This window comes from Hippoglossus hippoglossus, chromosome 11 (genome assembly GCF_009819705.1).
Source record: "Hippoglossus hippoglossus isolate fHipHip1 chromosome 11, fHipHip1.pri, whole genome shotgun sequence".
Lineage (NCBI taxonomy): Eukaryota > Metazoa > Chordata > Actinopteri > Pleuronectiformes > Pleuronectidae > Hippoglossus > Hippoglossus hippoglossus.
This window is the reverse complement of record NC_047161.1, coordinates 178,324-201,879: the sequence shown is the minus strand read 5'-3', so window position 1 is coordinate 201,879 and position 23,556 is coordinate 178,324. Positions and strand designations below refer to the sequence as shown.

The 23,556-nt window shown below is 45.2% G+C and overlaps 2 protein-coding genes and 1 long non-coding RNA gene across 5 annotated transcripts; 1 reads left to right on the top strand and 2 right to left on the bottom strand.

Annotated features, from left to right (window-relative positions):
- Positions 1-38: 38 nt before the first annotated feature.
- Positions 39-19,682, top strand: LOC117770829. Its single transcript, XR_004615447.1, has 3 exons — positions 39-60; positions 331-333; positions 19,552-19,682. It is a non-coding gene; the product is annotated as an uncharacterized LOC117770829 (long non-coding RNA).
- Positions 8,517-14,152, bottom strand: anp32e (acidic (leucine-rich) nuclear phosphoprotein 32 family, member E). Its single transcript, XM_034600558.1, has 7 exons — positions 13,644-14,152; positions 11,089-11,238; positions 10,772-10,894; positions 10,072-10,234; positions 9,869-9,996; positions 9,263-9,302; positions 8,517-8,998 (listed from the first exon to the last, which is right to left on the bottom strand). The coding sequence occupies exons 1-7, from the start codon at positions 13,806-13,808 to the stop codon at positions 8,904-8,906; spliced, it is 864 nt and encodes a 287-aa protein (XP_034456449.1). The 5' UTR covers positions 13,809-14,152; the 3' UTR covers positions 8,517-8,903.
- gabpb2a (GA binding protein transcription factor subunit beta 2a) lies at positions 15,682-23,556 on the bottom strand. Of its 3 annotated transcripts, XM_034600549.1 has the most exons (9): positions 22,350-23,556; positions 20,555-20,662; positions 20,301-20,468; positions 19,825-20,019; positions 19,694-19,726; positions 19,573-19,618; positions 19,318-19,494; positions 19,118-19,236; positions 15,682-17,843 (listed from the first exon to the last, which is right to left on the bottom strand). In XM_034600549.1, the coding sequence occupies exons 2-9, from the start codon at positions 20,660-20,662 to the stop codon at positions 17,490-17,492; spliced, it is 1,200 nt and encodes a 399-aa protein (XP_034456440.1). In that variant the 5' UTR covers positions 22,350-23,556; the 3' UTR covers positions 15,682-17,489. The 3 variants fall into 3 exon arrangements, with proteins under 3 accessions (XP_034456440.1, XP_034456438.1, XP_034456439.1); XM_034600547.1 differs by having other exon boundaries at positions 19,573-19,726; positions 22,350-23,554; XM_034600548.1 differs by lacking the exon at positions 22,350-23,556 and adding an exon at positions 21,866-22,290 and having other exon boundaries at positions 19,573-19,726; positions 20,555-20,665.

Genomic DNA, 23,556 nt, shown 5'->3' with positions numbered 1-23,556 from the left:
TTGTCCTACATCTGCTCTTCATCACAGCTCACTGACCTGTGAGTGTGTGTGTGTGTGCGTGTGTGATTATTTATGCATGTGTGAGCATTTCTTGATGACTAATCTGCAGCTGTTGTGCGCTCTGTGTTTGTGTGTCTGAAAACCACATTTTAAATAAACGCTTCACTGACCCAGTTTCATGTCTCGTTAGCTTAGCTTAGCACAAAGACAGGAGGCAGAGGGAAACTGTTAGCATAGTATCTTTGATTTTTTGGACGCTCTCACTCATGTGACATGGGCCTGAATAATTTCATGATCTTCAGGTTCCCCGTAAATAAATATTTGTCAAAGATGGTTTCTGTCATTTCAGGTCGTTCTTATCTCACTGATGTTTCTGATCAGTTGGGTTTGAATCAGTTATTTGATGATATAAAAACAGACTGAAACGTCATGATTGACAGCTGAGACGTCATGATTGACAGCTGACACCGACTCCCGGAAGTGGAGTTGAGTCGTCGTCTTTATTTACGTCTGATTTGACATAAATTATTTCAACTGTTGAGATCAATGTTTCTTTATGAGAACAAAAGTAAATATAATAACAAACTTTCTGTTTCAGTAAAACATGAACAAACAGAACCCGCCTGCAGGGGGCGCTGTAACAAGCTCTTACTGCTTTGAACAGACGGCTCTTCACTCTTCAGATTTGATTTCACTGGTGACTTTACAGCTCAAACTCCAGAAGTGTTCATGAGCCCAGATGCTCAGGTGGGTTCTTGGTGTGAGCGTCAGATTCTCTCGCTTCTCAATCACGTGTTAAAACTCATTTTCAGACCTTGTGATGTCGTCTTCTTCTACATATTTTCTGATGTCAGTTGTTTGTATTTGAATTAATTGGCTTTTATTTAAACTCTATTTTTTGTAATTTCCTTGATTTTTTATCAGTGTAACTAAGTTTCTGAAAACATTTTAAAAGGTGCTATAGAAATTATTATTGTTAATATTGTGAAGATGTCATTGGTCGACATTATAACTGCTCTTTTATTCTATTGGTTGAAGAGTTTTGAGTCGAGAGGAGGCGGAGTCCAAATGAAGATCGAGACGATGAATTCAGAACGTCTGAAGGTGACTTGAAGAAATAAAGGTTTTAAAGAAAAAGTGAATAAAGAAAAAAGATCAATATGTTCCCAGAGTAATAAACTACATGTGTGTTAAGTTACATCCTGATAAAAACACAGAGGAGGATTCATGTTCACATCAGAGTCGGATCAATTATTTACACTGACGACGTCTGATGCTTCAGTTTGAGTTATTTTCATTGCAGAGTAGGGGGGGGAGGGGGGGGGGGGTACATTTTTTATTAATACACACACACACACACTCTCAGAGGTGCAGTGTGTATCAGGTCAGTGTTAGTTTGTCCTCATTTAAAACAGGAAGGATTAAACAGGCGTGTGTAGTAAAGTGTTGGGGGATGGTAAATGTTCATTGTGACTCACGACCCTGCAGCGTCTGTTCAAAAACTCGACCTCGTTTATTCCTCCTCTCCTTCTTTCCTTTCCTTGGATCCTCACTTGAGGAAAATATGTTTTCTTACATGTTCCTGACATGTTCCTCACATGTTCTGTCTGTGAGAACAAATGTCTGAGTCAGTGTCTCTGGACATTTTCTGGATCTTCTCCTGCAGCCTCCTAGTAACATGTGTGTAACATGTCAGAGTGAGTCCATGTGAGGACACAGCAGGACAATGTCCTGAAGCTTCCCAGTGAGCGAGTGGACGTGTTGATCAGGTTTCTAACACGTGACGGACGTGAAACTGGAAGAACTCAAACATCTCAGGATGAAGAAGAGGAGCCGTACACGTAGAAGACGAAGACGTCAACTTGGAAACACGAGGAGGTTCCAGATCTTCTGGTGATGAGGGCCGACGCCGGTGTGGATGAGCTGTAAACAACAACACTGATCTTTCCACAGCAGAGTTTATACGTCATGTCCGGCCTCCTGCTGCTCTACAGGCTCCGCCCCTGCTGCTCTACAGGCTCCGCCCCTCGCCTGGATGTTCCCACATGTTCCTGTTGGTGTGAACGAGTCGGACCCGCCTCCTGCTGCTCTACAGGCTCCGCCCCTCGTCTGGATATTCCCCACATGTTCCTGTTTGAACGAGTCGGACCCGCCTCCTGCTGCTCTACAGGCTCCGCCCCTCGCCTGGATGTTCCCACATGTTCCTGTTGGTGTGAACGAGTCGGACCCGCCTCCTGCTGCTCTACAGGCTCCGCCCCTCGTCTGGATGTTTCCCACATGTTCCTGTTTGAACGAGTCGGACCCGCCTCCTGCTGCTCTACAGGCTCCGCCCCTCGCCTGGATGTTCCCACATGTTCCTGTTGGTGTGAACGAGTCGGACCCGCCTCCTGCTGCTCTACAGGCTCCGCCCCTCGCCTGGATGTTCCCCACATGTTCCTGTTTGAACGAGTCGGACCCGCCTCCTGCTGCTCTACAGGCTCCGCCCCTCGCCTGGATGTTCCCACATGTTCCTGTTGGTGTGAACGAGTCGGACCCGACAACCTGCTGCTGCTTCACGAGGAACACAAAGTCCACCAGGGGGAACCAGAACATATTTGTGAGGGACGGCAGAGGAGGACAAAAAGAATCATAAACAGAAAAATTGAAATGTGAGGTCCGAGTTAAAACAAGATGAATAAAGTGTCTGAAAGAGATGACGACAAAATGGTCTCAGAGCTTCTCTGTAAAGAGCCTTGAGATGTGTATTATGATTTGGTTCTATACAAGACGAGAGATGAAGAGGATGAAGATGATGAAGAGGTGTTCAGAGTCAGTGTCGTCCTCATCGCTCTCGTAGCAACAGAACTAAAAATATTTCCTGTTTATTATCGACACACTGAGACAACCATGATGACATCACTGTGACATCACCGCTGCAGTGTGAGCTGTCACAGTGATGTCATCGACTCATTCGCTCATCACCTCTGTGCGTGTGTGTCTGATAAAAATAACACAACCACAAGCTTTTAGGTTGTTTAAATATTTCAGAGGAGCAAACACACACACAGACACGTGTCAGAAAATCTTCTCACTTTATTTTGTTCATAGATATAACAGGATTCATTGTTTTAAATAATTTGAAAGATATTTTCATCATTATTTGAATGTAAACATTTTAAAGGTGAACTAGGAGTTTGAATTGAAATCAGTCAGCAGAGAGACGAGGGCGCCACCTGCAGGACAAACTAAACCCAATCACACGATATCCTGCTGACATCTAATAATTTGTATTTATTTATTTAGTCCGGTCTTTAATTCTTTTATTTGAAAAAATATTTTTTCTATTCCACCTTTACAATTAAAACCATATTATATAAATAACCATTATAACTATAAATTACTGATTCATTCATATCAAGAGAAAAATTAAACTTCACAATAAAATCTGAAGACATTCTGATTTATGTAAGTTACATTTTATTTGTCGCACATTTTCAGACGAGTTTTGAAAGAGAAACTGAACACAACTTTTTCAAATGTCGATTTATTCAAGTTATTTTGAACATTCATTTAAATCTGTGTAATTATTTTTCATTCTCCACTTTTCTTCCTAGTCTCACTCCTCCTCCCTCGTTCTCAAAAGATTCCCTCCATTCTTCCTCCCTTCTTTCCTTCACTCCTTCCTTATCCTCTTTCTGTTCGTCATTCAGTTTCTCATCCCGCCATTTCTGCTATTTTCTCTTTATTTCTTTTCTCTCACTTCACTTGTTTCTATCTTTTAAAACTAAATGTTTGACATCACTCGTTCCTCCTTTCCCGTCTCTCGATCAGAAAACGTTCTCATGTTTAACTGATGTTTATCAGCCGAGTCCTCAGTGTGTCTGTGTGTGTCTGTCTGTGTGTGTTTTCAGTATGTGTGTCTCTGTTTTCTTTCGTTTTTAGATCTTAAACAATAAATAAAAACTGATTTATCGCAGAACTCGCGACGATAACGAGTTGTTTGGGTTTTTCCTGTTATCTGCCACAATAAACAATAAACATCTGGACAAAAATAAGACGCGATGTCGCGCTGGAGAAAAAACATGACCTTTATTGTTTGTTTTTACAAATGTATGAATTATTCATGTTTTTTCTGAACTTCAGGAAATTTCTACTTTTCATTTGCATTTAAATGGTTTTAAATTCAAAGTATTATACATAACACTTTGAATTCATTCTGTTTTAAATGTTACACCTTTTTTCTTCATGATATTACAATTGAATAACATTGTAACGTGTATGTTACACAATAAGCACGTGTTTACAACATGGCTTTAAAAATGTTTTTAGAATTTAAATACACTGCATGGTCACAGAACAAGGATTCAGCTCTAAGCCCCACACCAGTTCAACTTCAGAGAACCAGTGGTTGTGAACCAGTTTCTGCTTTGGAGCAAATCAAAGTAACAACAGGTGAAATGGAGGCAGAAGCAAGACGAGCCCCAAACAGGGAATGTTTTTAATGTGGTGTCCACAGACAGCTGCTCTCTGCTGATCCTTCCTGACTCCTTCTACTTCTGGGTTCTGCTCCTCCTCACTGCTGGTAGCATGAGGAGCTACCTGCAGCTCCATCAGGCTGCACAGGTAGTCCAGCTCCTCCAGGAGGACACATCCATACCTGGGGTCACAAGAAGGTTTGTGTCTCCCAGCACAGTGTCCAGAGCCTGGAGGAGACACCAGGAGACGTTACTCCAGGAGACACCAGGAGATGTTACACCAGGAGACGTTACACCAGGAGAGCACCAACCTAGCAGCAGGTACTTGCTCCTTTGTGGAGGAGTAACAGGAGGAGCACTGCTCTACAAAATGACCTCCAGCCAACTACTGCTGTGTTTCTGACCAAGAGAAACAGACTCCATGAGGAGGCATGAGGGCCGACGTCCTCTAGTGGGACCTGAGCTCACAGCTCCATTCACCAGAGAACACCAGGACCAGCAGGTTCACCACTGGAGCCTCGTTCTCCTCACAGATGAGATCAGGTGTGAACGAGTCTGGAGACGTCGTGGTGAACGTGAAGCTGCTGTAACATCATCTATGACCAGTTTGGTGGATCAGTGAAGGTCTGAGGAGGCAGATCCTGGGAGGGTCACATAGACCTTCATGTCCCAGCCAACGGTTCCCTGACTGCTGTTAGGTACCAGGATGAAATCCTCAGAGTGACTGTCAGACGCTGGTGCAGTGGGCCCTGGGTTCCTCCTGGTGCAGTGGGCCCTGGGTTCCTCCTGGTGCAGTTTGCCCTGGGTTCCTCTTGGTGCTCCTGGTGCAGTGGACCCCGGGTTCCTCCTGGTGCCGAGGACCCCGGGTTCCTCCTGGTGCCGAGAACCCCGGGTTCCGCTGACCTAAATCCAGTTAAGCACCTCCTGGACGCCACGGTCTGTCCAGGAGGTGACGATTTATTCACTGAGTCACATGATGACTTGATGAAATTCCCACCAGTTGGATCAGCCTGTGGTTTCAGTTTGTTACTGGGATGTTCAGTGTGGTTTTGAATCCAGTCCAGTGGGTTGATGGTTTTAGTTTCCATTGAACGTTGCTATGTCATTTTGTTCTCAACTAATTATACAATGTTCATCAGTAAAGATTTTATACTTGAATACAACTTTGAGCAGTGCATTTATAAACGGATGTAACAGGAGATCGTGTTGTCACTCACCTCCTCCATGTTGTTTCAACAGAAACACACTTACCTGCTCAGATGATGAACGCCGCTCCCTCACAGCAGCGGCCTGACTTCCTGTCTCCAGACCGGCGCCCTGAACTACGAAGCAGGATTTGGTTATCAGGGTAACTTCAGGTTTAATTCAGAGTTCTCACTTCTACGAAGCTCGTAGGAAGGTTTAACACAACATGTTTCTTTTATAGATTTTATTGAAAACCCCTCAGTACTGTTTTTGTTACATCACACAAAAAGTTAAACACAGTTTTTCCCACAGACGGGACGAAGGAGGACGCTAACAGCTGACAGAGGAGCGAGCTGGGGTCAAAGGTCAAAGGCTCAACTATCACCTCGCTGCAGAAACAAAAACATCCTTAAAATGATTTAAGTCTTTAACAAAATAAAAACCAACCTGAAACTGAGATGAGTGTATTTACAATATTGCCTAAAAACCAGTTAAAACCCGAAGTCAGCAGGTCTGACACGTGTCCCTCAACATCTACACTCTTAAAAACAACACGGTAAAACATCCTCATGTTCACGTTGGTCTCATGATTTTATTGAAGGTGAGCGATTTGACGGCTGACCACAAGGAGTCACTGGTGCAAAACACAGACTTGATCCCTCACTGGCCTGGTTCCCACCAAGGAGCAAATGAGTCAAACTAAATTCAACATTTGTATTTGATTTTGAAGCTGATCACTTTTTCAAATAATCAAGTAACATTAAACATGATTTAATGACTATGAAAGTTTAGAAGAATTTAAAGAGAGAAAGAAACAGTGGAAGATGACTTACATACTTTTATGTTACAGATCGAGTGTTCGTTTTTCTTCAAAAATAAATCTTTAGAACTTAATGTTTGTACATTAAAATCAAATTTAAAAGATTTGACTGAATTAAAAAACGCAAAGATACGAAATCAAACTAAGTTCATTTAGTGGCTGATCTGAAGCTTATAGAAACCATAAACTTCAATTTACACCTCATGTTGAAATTTTCATATTTCCACTCAAATGTTTTTAAAAGATGTTTAACAGTTTAAAAGTTATGATTTAAAATTTATCCTGAGCCCAAACTCAAAAAGTGCAGAATGTTTGAACCAGACGACGAATCAGAAGCTGAGACCAGACACGTGGATGCTTTAAAACAATATCATTTTCAAAAGTGCAAAATGAGAGAAAAGCTAAAAGTTTACAGCAGTTTAGATAAAAGTCTGAGCAGCTTCGGGAACAAACCTGACTCACCTGAGAAAAACCAGCCAGCACTCGGCGTCGTGTGAGAAAGACAAGTTTTCTCTGGACTCATTTGAGTCTCGTTCTAAATTTTCTTGTCTGATCAGTTTTTTGTTTGTGAGCAGGTTTGTTTCTGTCGACCGAAGCAGGAGAAAGTAGAAAATACACAACAGGTGTGTCACGTTCAAACTCCGCCCCCCGAGACCAGCTAAAGCACTCTGAAGTCAGCCGTCTTTAGTCCTTAACATCCCATAATCCACTGTGACAGGGGACCGAGTCGTAGAGTCACAAGCTGAGCAGGTGTCAGTGAAGGCAACATCGCGTAACGACTCAGAGACACGTCACCAACTCAGTGCTCGCCTCAAAAAGCTGCCGGTAAACGGGCACCTGAGGTTTAAAGGGGGAGTTGTGTTTGGGAGGCGGAGCCTGAAGTGTGACGACAGCGGCAGCGGTCTGAATATCGCAAGGGGACGGGCTGTTTGAGAACGAGACGCTCGGTTCTACTTCAAACTAAAAACATCAACAGCTGCTGACGGGGACAAAAAACAGGCTGCTGTTAACTTCAAAAACAAACACACCCAAACTACAACTTCACCCCACCCGCCCCCTAATCTTCCCTGAAGAACCCCCACAATAAATCAAACACACACTGGGAATATTAATCATACGATCTCTGTGGACCTGAGCGACGGCAGGTCTGCATGTCGACTCTGAGACGGCAGAGTCACGTGACTCGTCCACGTCAGGGAGTTTATCGGACTGAAACGTGACGGTGCTCCTGAAGAGGGCGTGCTCCACGCCGGTCAGAGACTGATATGGCTGCAGAAAGAACAGAGTTCTGATCCTGAACAAGTTTTTGGTGAATGAGATCAGATGTTGGTCTGCGGCTCAGAGAAGAACGATGTGATGAAGATGAATCTGTAAAAACCTGTGAAGAAGAAGGTCCCAATACGAGAAGTCGGGTTTCTTGGAGGTGAAACTAATGTTTGGATCTGCTCAGATGTTCAAAACTTAGAAAACAAGTCCAGTTCAGACTACAAGATTTTCAAACCTTTTTGTCAAAGAAGTTTTTGTCCCAGGATGTCGTCATGGTGATTCTACGCCTGTGACAGCAAATAAATCCACCACTGACTGCTCTTAACAAGGTGTTGCTTTACAAACTGTAGGATTCAGGCCGGAGATGAACTTCTTTTTAACGACGTGTTTGTGCGCACGTTGTCAACATCCATGAGAGCAGTTCTCAGAATTTAATGCCATCTGTAACCGACAGCTGCTGTGAAAACATCTGGACCACCAGAGGGGGCGGGTCTACGTCTCAGTGAAAACACGGAACGAAACTGATTTATTACAAAACATCTGCAACTTTAAAGTGAACATCACAAACTGCCATTTGGTAACTACGGTAACCTGATGATTCAGACTGATAGGATCAGGTGCTGGAACACATCTTGTAGTCTGGACTGGAAAAGCTGCTCATTACAAAAGCTAAAAACCAGGGGGCGACAGTGCCCCCCCGACTGGTAAAAATAAACCTGTTTACAGGAGAAGAAGAAGAGTAGTCGTCCCATGAGACAAAGTGTGTTTTGGTTTTCACACCTGTTCTTTAACAAGGAGCCGGTTCACACCAGAACTTCAGATTCAGACGTCCAGCCGACGATGAGACGAGGGTCAGAGTTCAGGGTCAGGACGTGGACACGGACTTACGGGACAGACGGAGGCTTTCACCCTGAACCAGGTTTTAAAGGGAAATGTGTTGAGTCTTCAGCTGAGAACCATCAGGTAAAGTTCTGATAAAATATTCGTATATTATCTAAAAACAAAGACGTGATTTTCTACTGCAAACTGAAAGGGACTATTTCAGATCACCGTTCCTGTTGCTGCTGATGTTGCCATGGTTGCAGTGATTGTTGTCTGGCGGAGGTCGGGTCCGGAGGTGGACTGAGACGGACAGAAACAGGACAGGACGACACACAGACGACGAGTTGATTGAAGGACTAGTCGTCTTCGTCGTCGTCATCATCGTCGTCTTCCTCGCCTTCATCGTCCACGTCTCTCTTTCTCTTCTGTCCCTGAACGCCTGGCTGGTCCTCTGCACAGAGAGAATCAACCAATCAGAGGAAGCTGTCAGGGTTCTGACCAATCAAAGCTATTCAGTTAAAACTTCTGCACCTTCTTTTACAGGCAGAAACTATTTTACAGGTGGTGATTAACGTTATGAAGAATATCTTTTTTTAGGTCCTTAGCGAACCCCTTAAAGAGGCTGAATATTAAATTAAATTGTGGATCCATAAGATGAAATGCGTCAGTTCCTCGAGTGACTTTAAGGATAAAACATGTCATGTACATCACTTACCTTCTTCCTCCTCTTCCTCTGCAAAGTCTTCCTCATCCTCCTGAGACCAGAAGAAAAAATTGACTCAACACACCTTCACACTTTAAGAATAACACACAGGCAGCTTGCTTCTGATTGGATGACACTAATGAAGCTCTACCTACGTCAGATCATGTGACCAGGCTGATCGCCATCAGACCGACTGACAGTTTGTTCAGAATTTAACGCCACAAACATAAATAAAAATAAACTACTTGACCTGTTTGATTTTTAATTCTGTAATAAGATGTAATTTCAATGTAAATATGATCATGTATTGTAGATTATATCTATTAAATATTAGCTCATAATACATAAAATATTCTCAGATCTACTGATGAACAGTCATTAGATCATCACTGGTGCAGTTTTCCTTCTGATCAGGGTCATGCATCAGAGGGTTCTGAACCTGGTCACAGCTGAAGACAGGCCGTCCCACCGGCTCAGGTCGGACCAGGCAGAGACTGAATGTCCACAATGAATCAGCTCAGCATCGACCTCGTGGTAATATTGTTTATTCTTTTTCCTCTTTGCCTGCGTCTGAGCCGGCGGCGGGTCGACCTGCAGACTGAAGCCTGAGTTGCTCACCTGTTCCCCCCGGTTCACCTGTAAGCTCAGCCCCACCTCCCCTCCCTCTGAGCCGTCCTCATCCTCTTCTTCATCATCCTCATCGTCATAGTCACCAGTCTGCCCCGCCCCATCCTCGCCGTCCTCGTCTGTGAACACAGAGACGAGGTTAAGAGATGTTCACGGGGAGGTTTCTCTGCCGAGCACTATACCCTGTGTCACACCTTCGTCCTCGGCCTCAGAGTCCGGAGCCTCGTTGTCCTCCTGGTCGAAGCCGTCCAGGTAGGTGACCTGAGGCAGCAGCTCGAACACGCTCTCCCTGTAATCCTCCAGAGACGTGATCTCACAGTTAAACAAGTCCAGACTCTGGAGACTCTTCAGGTTTTGCTGCAGCAAGAAACAACATGTTAGCAAGTTAGCAGCTAAAAACAGATGCAAGTGTATGTGTGTGTGTGAGTCTGTCTGAGTGTGAGAGTGTATGTGTGTGTCTGTGAGTCTGTCTGTCTGTCTGTGTGTGTGTGAGTCTGTGTGTGTGTCTGTGAGTCTGTCTGTCTGTGTGTGTGTGTGAGTCTGTGAGTCTGTCTGTCTGTGTGTGTGTGAGAGTGTGTGTGTCTGTCTGTCTGTCTGTGAGTCTGTGAGTCTGTCTGTCTGTGTGTGTGTGTGTGTGTCTGTCTGTCTGTCTGTCTGTCTGTGTGTGTGTCTGTCTGTCTGTCTGTCTGTGTGTGTCTGTGAGTCTGTGAGTCTGTCTGTCTGTGTGTGTGTGTGTGTCTGTCTGTCTGTCTGTCTGTCTGTGTGTGTGTGTGTCTGTCTGTCTGTGAGTCTGTGAGTCTGTCTGTCTGTGTGTGTGTGTGTCTGTCTGTCTGTCTGTGTGTGTGTGTGTCTGTGAGTGTGTGTGAGTGTGTGTGTGAGTGTGTGTGTTCTGACCAGGGCCTCCACGTTGCTCAGCTCTTTGATCTTGTTCCCACTCAGGTTGAGGTAGATCAGGTTTGGACATTTTTCTGACAAAGTTTCCAAAGAACCAGACAAGTTGTTGTCGCTCAACTCCAACTGAAGAAGAGAAGACGATTATAAAGAATCACAGATCGTTTATATGTCCACTAACATGGAGGAGGAGGGTTAATAACCTATAGAGCAGCCAGCCACCAGGGGGCGATACATCTTTATTTACAGTCTACATTTCTGACATGTTCCACAGGACGGTGGGTAACCAGCAGAACCGGTAACCTTTAATATTTTGTTACCTTACGTAGTTTGGGCAGCGACGGCAGTTTAGCCAAAGAGCTCAGACCCACGTTGACCATGCTGAGGAACTCCAGCTCCTTGAAGTCGTCTGAGAGTCCTTCCACCTCCCCGTCCGCAGAGCGACTGTTGTCCACCACCAGCTCCGCTATCTGAGGGGGAGACAGGCGGAGACAGACGGGTGTCAACAGACGGGTGTAGACAGACAGACAGACGGGTGTCAACAGACGGGTGTAGACAGACAGACAGACGGGTGTCAACAGACGGGTGTAGACAAACAGACAGACGGGTGTCAACAGACGGGTGTAGACAGACAGACGGGTGTCAACAGACGGGTGTCAACAGACGGGTGTAGACAGACAGACGGGTGTCAACAGACGGGTGTAGACAAACAGACAGATGGGTGTAGACAGACAGACCGACAGACGGGTGTCAAGAGACGGGCGTAGACAGACAGACGGGTGTCAACAGACGGGTGTAGACAGACAGACGGGTGTCAACAGACGGGTGTAGACAAACAGACAGACGGGTGTCAACAGACGGGTGTAGACAAACAGACAGATGGGTGTAGACAGACAGACCGACAGACGGGTGTCAAGAGACGGGCGTAGACAGACAGACAGACGGGCGTAGACAGAGACAGAGGGGCGTAGACAGAGACAGACGGGCGTAGACAGACGGGTGTAGACAGACAGACAGACAGACGGGTGTAGACAGAGACAGACGGGTGTAGACAGAGACAGACGGGCGTAGACAGACAGACAGACGGGTGTAGACAGAGACAGACAGACAGACAGACGGGTGTAGACAGAGACAGACGGGTGTAGAGAGAGACAGACGGGTGTCAACAGACGGGTGTAGACAGACGGGTGTAGACAGACAGACGGGTGTAGACAGAGACAGACGGGTGTAGACAGACGGGTGTAGACAGACAGACGGGTGTAGACAGAGACAGACAGAGACAGACGGGTGTAGACAGACAGACGGGTGTAGACAGAGACAGACAGACAGACGGGTGTAGACAGAGACAGACGGGTGTCAACAGACGGGTGTAGACAGACGGGTGTAGACAGAGACAGACGGGTGTAGACAGAGACAGACGGGTGTCAACAGACGGGTGTAGACAGAGACGGGTGTAGACAGAGACAGACAGGTGTAGACAGACAGACAGAGACAGACAGACGGGTGTAGACAGACAAACGGGTGTAGACAGAGAGACAGAGACAGACGGGTGTAGACAGAGAGACAGACGGGTGTAGACAGACAGACAGAGACAGACGGGTGTAGACAGAGAGACAGACGGGTGTAGACAGACAGACAGAGACAGACGGGTGTCAACAGACAGGTAAATGTTTGTGTGAGGACTTTGCTCATATTACCCAGAATTCCTCTGGTTGTTATATAAGCAGCAGACACTGGTTCAGAATGAAAACCAGAGGCCACCATCACTGACACGGAGCGCGTGCGTGTTTAACCTACTATAAGCTGGGGGGGGGGGCTCTACACACACCATCTGCCACCCCCCCACTCATACAACATGACACCAGCGAACACTACGAGTGAGTGAGGGTGTGTGTGTGTGTGTGTGTGTGTGTGTGTGTGTGTGTGTGTGTGTGTGTGTGTGTTATTTGACCGACGCCGATCGGTTTGTAGTCCGTTTAACACACACACACACACACACACACACACACACACACACACACAGTTAAACTACCCTCGGTAACCTCGGTAACGCCATTTTGACTCGTTAGCGACGTTGTTTACCGAACACCTCCACCCGCGTTACAGTAACGATGTAACGTTACTTTAAATATAGATGTATTCGTTTAAATCCGCGTCGACGCCACGATAATCCGCTCAGAGTAACGTTAAGTCGGTAACGCGTTACCACCGAGCTGCGGCTCAAAATGTCTGTGACCGACCTCCGCTCCACCGAGCAGGGTCGCGACCAGGCAGCGAGTAAAACCTCAGCGTCGCCGGTAAATCCGCCGGTAAATCCGGTTCTTAACCAAGTGTAACGACGCAGTTTGACAAAACGTCGTTTTAAACGTTGTTTCCGTCGAACTTGAAGTGACTTAAAATGTCCGCTCACGAAGCGAGGACCCGCCGCTGCTCGGTGCGCAGCGTTCGACCGGGACGGAGCCCCGCGACGAGCCCCGGACACCGGCTCTGATTACCGGACAGACGCGAAGTTACTCTGCGTTAGAGGCTGGAATGGTCCGGTAAAACCGAGTCTGTCCGAGCGGCGGAGACTGATTCAAAGTTAAAGTTTCTGATGAACCGGGACGAAGCTGAACCGTGAAGACCGAGAATTTAGTGACGGTAGATGAATTTTAACGGTTTAATATAACAGATTCTCCGGGACGGGGGGGGGGGGGACCGAGCCGCGGGATGCTTCCACATCCACCGGGTCCGCTGCTGTCGGTTTACCGGACTGAAGTGACCGAGTCCCGCCGCTGAGTTTCCGTTGAGTGGTCGGTGGCGGGCTCCGGTTGCTCCGGTGGCTCCGGTGGCTCGTCCCGGGGTATTTAACACTTTTAAAAAGAGCGGGACTCACCTCCGCCGGGTTCCGGCTCCGCAGCTCCAGACTGATCCTCTTCTTCATGTCCATGGTGCCGGTGTCGGTGCTTCGTGTGCTCGGTAACGGAGGTGCGGTCCCGGTGCTCGGAGCTGCTCTCCTCTGACGGACTGGGTCTGTACTGGGTCTGTACTGATCCTCCATGATACCTCCGCCCGGCCCCCTCCGCCCGGACCCGCCCCCACACACTCGCGGTTGGCCGCGTGCCTCTGCGCCGCCGCTGATTGGACGACGGGTACGTCAATCAAAGCTGATCGCATTTAATCCACGAGGTGGGTGGGATTATGTCGGGGGGGGGGGCGGCGTCTAACAAAGGATCATGGGAAATGTAGTTATTTCATATGAGCAACATCATCGTTCTTCTCTTGATTGACAGGTGTCTCAGCCAATCACCCCCCCCCCCTCCTCTCTTCTGTATTTTTGCAGATCTTCGATTTTTTGGGGATCAATTAAATAAACTTCCGGTTTGTTTACATGGAGCCTGATCATGTGATTATAATCAGAATGAAAACAAACACACAAAAAACACCGATAAAAATCAGGAAGTTGCAGAAAGTGTCGATCTTTTCATGAAATAATCAAATAGATTAAACATGTGACATCACTTCCTGTTACCTCCTCCATCTGTGTACATTTCTCCACTGAACTAAAAAGGGGCGGGCCTTATTAAATATAAGGTGGAAATAACATCGTTAATAATTTTGTCTTCGTAGATTTAAGGCATTTTCTTGTTGATAAAATAAATTCCAGCTGTAATTAAGTGTTGTGTCATTTCACTTAAATAATTTTTATCAAGGCGACTTTTAAAAGAGGTTAAAAAACTGAACAGGCTTTTATAAATGTGTCATGTTGATTATGACCAGGGAGAAATGTTATCGGCCCTGAACGCCCCGTGCAGCGTTCAGGTGTCACTGTGTCAAACACAAAACAGAGAAGATGTTATTCAAAAAAACAAGTATTTATATTTCTGAGTACTTTAACCTGGGCAGGCAGCCGTCATCCATCATCGTTCAGGTACAGTTAAAAAAATACAACTTTTTATGTACATAGAAAAAGGTTGAGCTTATAAAAACAACTCAAATTAATCAGTGATGGGAGGACGAAGAGCTCGACGCACCAAACATGAGAATCAGCTGACAGGGAGGAATCCATTACTGATTGTATACGGGGGGAATGAACCAGGGAGAACAAGACCAGCAAAAACTGGACCAGAAACAAAGCCGAAACTTCAGACACTTCACATTTATGTTGACTCGTCCGTTCACACTCGTGTTTTTAGGCCGATTTCCTTCTGCAGCAGAGAAAATTCGAATTTGTCGACGTACAGCAGAGAGAAGGTTTTGTTAGTTCATACATGTACGGTCACGTTTAATTAATATTTCCTCAGATCCACTCTGAAGCTTGTTTTCTGTTCTGGTGGATTCACGTGTCAGAGTTCCGACGAATGAAGTCGTCCTCATGTACAACTGAGTTTCCTATTCCTCATCAGTATTTTAGTGACATTTTAAAGTGAAAGTACGAAACGCTCCAGATCTCTTTGCCTTGTTGGAAAGTAAACTGAATATTTTTAGGTTTAAAACAAATAAATGATATCTGTTTAGGGCATTTTGGCAAGAATACATTTTATGTTTAGTTGATTAACCTTTTAGTCATCCACAGAAAATATTTTTGTGATAAATTTTCATTAAATAGTCATAATAGTTATTCCAAAATATGAATATTTTTCATTAAAAGCTCAAGTTTCCACTATTAACTGTATATTTGGGTTCATCTGAATTTAGACGTTATTATGATTTTTTAAATTCTCTGTGGACTAAAAAAGTTATTAATTAAGATGATAAACACATTAATTCAGAATATTTCCAGCAACGTTTTGAGAAAAGATGTTTCAGTCTGGACGTTTGTCTCGACTCTGAACGAAGAGTAAAGACGACTTGTGTTTCCAGTGATAACGGATCATTTTCATGAGTGAACGGAAGGAAATGGGTCAGAGAACAGACGAGTGAAATTAAACCTGTCGATGTGATTTCCTCTGTTTTATGAAAAGTCACAGAAACACAAGTGATTATAATGAACAATTATCCACTGAAAAAGTTGGTCATTAAAAACTGATGCATTGAACCGAACACAGCTGAAACAATCATTAGCCAATTAATCAATAAATTTATCAACAGAACCTGAGTTGGTTTTCACAGTTTAACGATGAAGGTCTCATGAACATTTGAACTTTCAGTTTTTCTTTTGGATTTTCTATGAAGGTTTTAACTCATGAAGACGTTCAACTGTGAGAAATGCTAACGTGAAAACACAAATTAATTAATAATGGCGATGATTGGATCGGTAGGCGAGCTTGTGTCAGCTACGTGAAAGCAACCGAGTTTACGACGGCATGATGATGCAAACGAACTGGACGAAAAAAAAAAAAAAAATCACAATTAATGAGTAATTGAAGGTTTCATGAAGAATCTGCTTCAGTTCAGGGTATTTTTCTATTTTCTAACTAAAGTCAACGAGTGACTGAAAAAAGAACATGAGCCATCGCAACAGGAAATCGTACAAGTTTGTTGCGTTTTTTACACAGGAAGTCACATCCGAAAACGTCCAGAGACAAAGTATAAAAATACCAGAACAAGGGAAAAAAACAGGAAGTTGTTTAGTCCAAACTAAAATCTTCTGTTGTTGCCTTGTTTCCTTCTGAGGAAGCAAAATGGTGCAACCAATGGAAAAGTTATAGTAGCTGGATTTTAAAAAGGAGCAACGTGGTCCCAGGTTAAAGGCGTCAGACGAACAGCTGTGATGGTTTGTTTCACCAGTAAAACTGAATATGACAGAAATAAAAAGGGACACAAATGGCTCCAGCGTGAGGAGCCATCTGTGACCAAAACAATGTTAAAAACAAACTTTCTGAGAATTATTTTACACAAACCAGGTTTAGTCCTCACGCAGTAACTCTGAGTCCGACTGGGACGTGACGTTAATCAAACAAACGGGGGCGTGTCCAGGTCGTCGTCACGTCCGACTTGGGCTCCCACCTCCTCCTGAACACAATCATTGGATTCTTTATTCCAGCTTAATTTGTATCTGCAGCCATTTTGCATCCATCCTCTATAGTGAAAAGTATTCGGTTAACAGAGTTAGTGGGAACATGACTCCAACTGGACATCATGTTTTGTTTTCACTTTCCTCTTCTTCTGGGTGAAGCCATTTTGTTTCTCCTCTTGTGTTAGTATCAAATCTTTCAAGAAATCAAAATGGCGCAGGTCTGAGTTCCTTCGTGTTTATTTAGGTTTTTTTCAGTCTTTCCTTTTCTTGCTGTTGGAGTTCTTTGGGGAAGCCATTTTGTCTCCCTCTCTGAAGAACAGGTCAAAGTGGTGCATGACTGAAATCCACTGTCATTTTCGGTTTTCAGTCTAACTTTTTGTAGCAGCCATTTTGTTCATCACTCCTGTTGAATCAATTTTCGGGGGAATCAAAATGGTGCACAACTAAATTCCACCATTGTGCTCATTTTGGCCTCGGCCAGTTTTCTGTTTATTGTTCTTGTTTTTGCTTCTCCACCCCAGAACATTATCAAATCTTTCAAAATGGTTCACGACTGAAACTCGATGTAATGATTTCTTAGTCCACCTTCCTCATACTACTGTTTAAGAAACCATTTTGTCTCTTCTGTTGGGGATTCAAAATGGCGCAGTTAAAATCATCCGACTCAGCTCCTCCATCACTCTGTTCAATGGGAATCAAACTTGTGAGTCAAACTGACCCTCTGCTGTTATGATGCGTCTCTTTGTTGGCATCACTCCCTCCTCCTCCCCCCCACCTTCTCTGTTAGGAGCTGACCTCCGTTGTTTCACCCCCTGCCTCCACCAGCGTCACCTGACCCTCCTCCCCCTCCATGATGATGCCTCCATCCGGCAGCACAACCATCTCGCCCTCCTCCTCCACCATGCTGGCAGCTCCTTCCTCTTCGTCCTCATCTCCTCCCACCACTTCCTCCGGGCTGGCCGCAGCGTTGGCGGCGGTCAGGGTGCCGGCGTTGACACTGGTGCTGTTGGCCTGACTCTGGGACATGGCCTCCAGTTTGATGCGATACTCCTCGGCCTCCTGCTCTTTACACATCAGCTGCTGTCGGTATTCCTGCGCCTTCCTGTTGGCCTCCACCAGCTGCCTCTGCAACAACTCCTGGAGGAGGAGGAGGAGGAGGAAGAGGTCATGTCACAGTCAAAACAGATAATGTCAGAGTGAGTTCATGTGAGAAAACAGCAGGACAATGTGTGGAAGCTTCCCAGAGAGCGAGTGGACGTGTTGATGAGGTTTCTAACTCGTGACGGACGTGAAACTGAAAGAACACAAAGATCTCAGGACGAAGAAGAGGAGCCGTACACGTAGAAGACGAAGACGTCCACTTGGAAACACGAGGAGGTTCCAGATCTTCTGGTGATGAGGGCCGACGCCGGTGTGGATGAGATGTAAACAACAACACTGATCTTTCCACAGCAGAGTTTATACGTCATGTCCGGCCTCCTGCTGCTCTACAGGCTCCGCCCCTGCTGCTCTACAGGCTCCGCCCCTCGCCTGAATGTCCCCACATGTTCCTGTTTGAATGAGTCGGACCCGACAACCTGCTGCTCTACAGGCTCCGCCCCTCGCCTGAATGTCCCCACATGTTCCTGTTTGAATGAGTCGGACCCGACAACCTGCTGCTCTACAGGCTCCGCCCCTCGCCTGAATGTCCCCACATGTTCCTGTTTGAACGAGTCGGACCCGACAACCTGCTGCTCTACAGGCTCCGCCCCTCGCCTGAATGTCCCCACATGTTCCTGTTTGAATGAGTCGGACCCGACAACCTGCTGCTCTACAGGCTCCGCCCCTCGCCTGGATGTCCCCACATGTTCCTGTTTGAATGAGTCGGACCCGACAACCTGCTGCTTCTATGATTTATTGTTTCAAGTCACATTTCTAGTTTTCAGTGAACTGACCATCTTTGGCTCCATATTTAAAGTTAAATTTAATGGTTATTTTTTAGACCTCAATAAATGTGTCGTGCTCTGCCCCCATGAATACTTAATAGTCAGCATAGAAGAAATCAACACCCATCTGTGTTACACTATTAAAAATATAGATCTGTGTGTGTCTCAGTACTAAAGATTTAAAGACGTTTTTACAGTGGGACACTGTGTGTGACAATTTTCCCATCAGCCTTAAGGGTTTAGGGTTAACCCTAACCTTAAGGGTTAACCCTAACCCTGCAAATTTTATACTTTACAGCCAAGTTCTGGTCAATTGAAGAACCCTGACCCTGTGCCCCACGACGTCACTTAGGATTGTGAGAAATTATATAAAGTGTTTTTTTTTATATTATGTTTTTATAGGAAAAAAATGGAACCAGGGGAATATTCGTTGGCCCTACATATATAAACTTTAGTGTTAAACATCACATCATGGCGTCAGCTCACCGTCTCTCCTGTGTCGTTGTGGTTGCTGGTTACCTCCAGCTTCCTCTTCCGGGTGGGTGGGGGGTGCGGCTCCTCCGTCACCACCTCCTCTGTCACTGCGTTGGCTGGGACTGCCAGCACTGACCACAAACAAACACAGTTAGCGTCATCACGTGACTCAGAAAATAACAAACTGGATGAAGGATGTTTAAAGTTCGTACTCTGTTGTCCGTGCTGCATGGTCACGAAGAACGGTTGAGACATTCCTCCAGTTGTCTGCAGGTTGCCATGCTGGTCCGTTACTATGGTGATGACCCTCTGACCGCCCTCGTTGACAACAGTGGCGTGTTGGATGTTGGAGTCCAGAGCGCTGGCCGCCATCGCCTCCTCTGAATCTCCTGAAACATTAACATCACATCCGAGTGTGAGAGAGTGTGTGAGAGGGAGTGAGTGAGAGTGTGTGAGTGATGTCATACCTGCATTGGCCTTGTTGAGCAGCTCTGCCAGGTTGACCACGCCCCCCTGTAATGCAGGTATTCCCTGGATGATGAACTGTGGTTGGTTGGTGGTGGAGCTCGTCTCCACATTCATACTCACCTGGTTCATGTTCACCTGGTTCTGCATACCCTCCTACACACACACACACACACACACACACACACACACACACAGTTACTGTACTGTAGATCTGACACAATAACCAACCAGACGTCGGGATGTTGTCTCACCTGCAGCTGCAGCATCAGCTCGGTGTTCTGGATGTCGACAGCGATGTCGAATGGCGTCTTGTCAAACTTGCTGAGCGAGTGCACGTCTGCTCCGTGCTTGATGAGCGTCTCGGCCACGCCGTGGTGTCCGTGCTGAGCCGCCCAGTGCAGCGCCGTCATCTTCAGCATGTCTTTGGCGTTGATGTCTGCGCCGCTCTGAAAAGTAAAAACAGTTTTAAACACACAACTGCTTCATAGATTTATAGTAAATTTGAGAATTGGTAGTTTTTACTGGACTTTACTTTGGTAAATAAAATATCTAAAAAACATTTAATTTTAAAACTTTTTTTATTTCAAATAAGTTTCACTTTGATGTTGATTTTAACATCAGAGGAAAAACTGACGTGGAGAAGTAATCGGCTGACGACGCACTGAACGCAGACTTTAACGATGTAACAAGTCTAAATTAAATCCAGATTCATCTGAGCTCTTCTTACTCGGACCAGCAGCTCCACGATGATGGTGTGTCCCTCTGCGGCGGCCATGTGCAACGGCGTCCTGTCCACTTTGGTGCGGGCGTCCCTGCTGACGCCGGCTCTGAGCAGGACGTCGGCAGTGGAGTAATGACCGTGCTGAGCGGCCAGGTGGAGGGGGGACGTCCCTAACTACAGGAGACACACACGTATTGTTTTTAATTCATAATCAGATCACATAAAAACAGATGAATCATGAATTGATTTTTTCATCTCACCCAGTCGGTAGTAAACGGCGCTCCGTTGGCCATCAGGTTTCTGACCTCATCGTCCTGACCTTTACGAGCCGCCTCCAGCAGACGCTTGCCGAGGTCCACCAACGACATCTGACGCAGAGACAGACGCAGGAGACAACACGTCAAAGTACGAACGCCAGCCCCACCTCCGTTTGCTTCATCTCTGTTAACTTTGACGAACAGAAACTCTTTGCTCAGGGTTTACAAACTGAGATGCAAGTGAGAATTGTGACATCGCATCCTGTTTCAGGAACACACGCAGGCAGATTTTGTTGAAGGGAAACATCATGTGACCTTTATTTTAACATAAAACTTTGTAATGTTTATGTGTCGCATAACAAACAGCTGATAAATGTTCATTAAACTCAGAACTTCCCAACAACTGTTCAATGTGTGTGTGTTATTTCAGTATGATGCAGGTTACAACATTCAGTTTGGGTTGTTTGTCTGTTCCTGCTTCGTACTGAGATGTTTGATGAAATCTCAATATTTCTTCACATTATTTAAAAAAAATATTTACAAATATAAAAATTAACTTTTTCAGATAGAAGAAAAATGTAATTTAGCTTTTATCACAAAACATTCAAATCCTTTTTTGTCTTGTTATTCTCTTCAGCTCCTGATTCTTTGATTTTATTGCAAATAACAGCTTGTTTTAAACAGCTGATACATCAAATACGATTATTATTTCATTAGTAATAGTATCAGTAACATTTAACACTTTACGTTAGGATAATTTTGGTTTGGTCCAAATATCAAATTCATTCAGTTTAGTTTGTCAAAATCTAAATTTACAGAAACTTACTGTGAAACCTCACATCTGCAAGTTTACAAAAAACTATTTACTGAGAAAAGCATCACGGTTAATCAATAATGAAATTGATTATTAGAAGCAGTAAAACCAGTAAACATGTTTTTTACATGTTAATGATTTTACAACATACAGAATGCGATTTACGCTCGGATGTCATTAAACGGTGTCAATCAGCTGATTGGCTGATTAGAATCAGTCGATGTATCTGTGATGGTCAAATCAAAGTGTCTGATGTTTGAAACAGTGAACTTCTGATCGATCACCTCAGGCTGATTATTGATCAGCACGTTTATCAGATTCAGCAGCAGAAAAGCTGAACGCCTGTCCGATAATGGAACCAGAGTAGCGTTTGTTTTGGGCGCTAACATCGTGAACATGTTTGAGACCAAACTGAATAAAAATCACAGCACGCGTGCTATCCGGGTTTAAACGCAAGACACGGGTATTGTGGGATGTCTGCGTTTCTTCGGGCGGCCATAGTTGTATTAGGTCGGAAAGTGAGCCACGCTAACGGAGTTAGCTATACGGCGTGTCCGATAATGGAAGCCCGGAGTTAACCAGCGGCAGCGAGTGTGGAGCAGCGGAGCGGGACGAGGAGCCATTTTACGCGCCTTCACGGACAGAAAGAATCCGCCATGTGCCACGTCCCCACCGGGATGAGGGTCCCCACCGCCGCCGGTAGACACCGGGAGCAGCTGCACCGACTCACGGACACCCACACCGACAGGAAACCGTTTGATATTAACTTGTTGGTTTTCCGGGGGAAGTCACAGAGAAATTTCCTATTTTACACCCGGAGAAAAAACTACTTCCACATCCGGTTAACGAGCTTCTGCAGCGGCACCGCGGAACAAGCACCGGAGCAGAGCCCGGTCCCTGTCCCGGTGCCCCGGTGCCTGGCCCGGTCACTGTCCGTGTTAAACTGGCCTGAATCCTCCGGAGCTCGGCGGCTCAGATACTCACCGTGTCCGGTTCAGTGAGGAGCAGGACCGCGCTCCTCTCGGCTAATGCTAGCACGCTAACCCGTTAGCCGAACCAAGCGCAGGTTTGTGCAGGTTTTCGCGCTGGAGTCGCAGCGTTGAGCAGAACAGCGCAGACTTCTGTGCGCACTTGAATTCACAAAGATCAGATCCGGAGTTTCTGCGCCGCCGCCGCGTCTCCTGCTTGTTTACTGCGTCAATCACCCAGAGGAGGCCGCTGCGCCCGGAAGTCTGGGCTCCAGCCTTCAAAATAAGAGCGTCTGTCTTTTTCTCTTAGTTCTTATCAGGTTGCAGAACAGAACACTTCTATTTTTCAAAGTAAAGTCACCAAAGCTGAAACTCCCCGATACAACGACGAAGACAAATAAGTATTATTAAATATATGAATTCTGTCTAATTTGGTTACAACAGAGAAATCGAGTTAGATAATATTATTGTAACATGATGTCATATTTTCCATTTCTGACGTGATGATTCTTTGTCATAATGAACGATAACGTTATGTTTGTGTGTCTGTGTGAGTTTGGACGTTTGAAGACGTTCAACTTTACAGAGTTGTAATATTTATAGACGATTCATTGACGATAGTTGAAAGTTACAATATTTATCTGCAAACAGAAAAATCATGATTTCATACATGTCATTATTCTTTAAATATAAATGTCAGTTTCTAAGTAAAAGGTTTCATTTCATCAGAAAAGTAAAAAATCAGTTCACAAAGATTTTAACATTAGATAAAGAATAGTTTGGCTTGAAGATGTAATTAAAATAATATATCAGTGGCATAATATTTGTGTGGAGCAGAAGTTAACGTGTTGTACTTTGTGACGTTAAAGCTCCTCAACTCTGTTACTCTGGTTATATCCAGCAATGACTAGTGTCAGTTGATTTATGATAAATTAACGAACCAGTGCAGTTATTTACATCTGAATCAGGTTCTTTGCTTTTGAATGCAGCTCATTGCATATACTCTCTCAATCTGTATTTTATGTTGAAACTCCAAACAGGAGGTGTGCTCATTCCTTCGTGTCATTTGACGCGCTTTTTTAGCAGCTAGCTTTGTTAGCCGTTAGCTTGTACAGACTGTTAGCAAGGGAAGCTAAAGCAGCTTCGGATGACGTCACTGAGGCGGTGACAGGTGCTCACCTGCAGGGGGAGGGGCTTATGTGAAAACAAGATGGCGGCTCTGC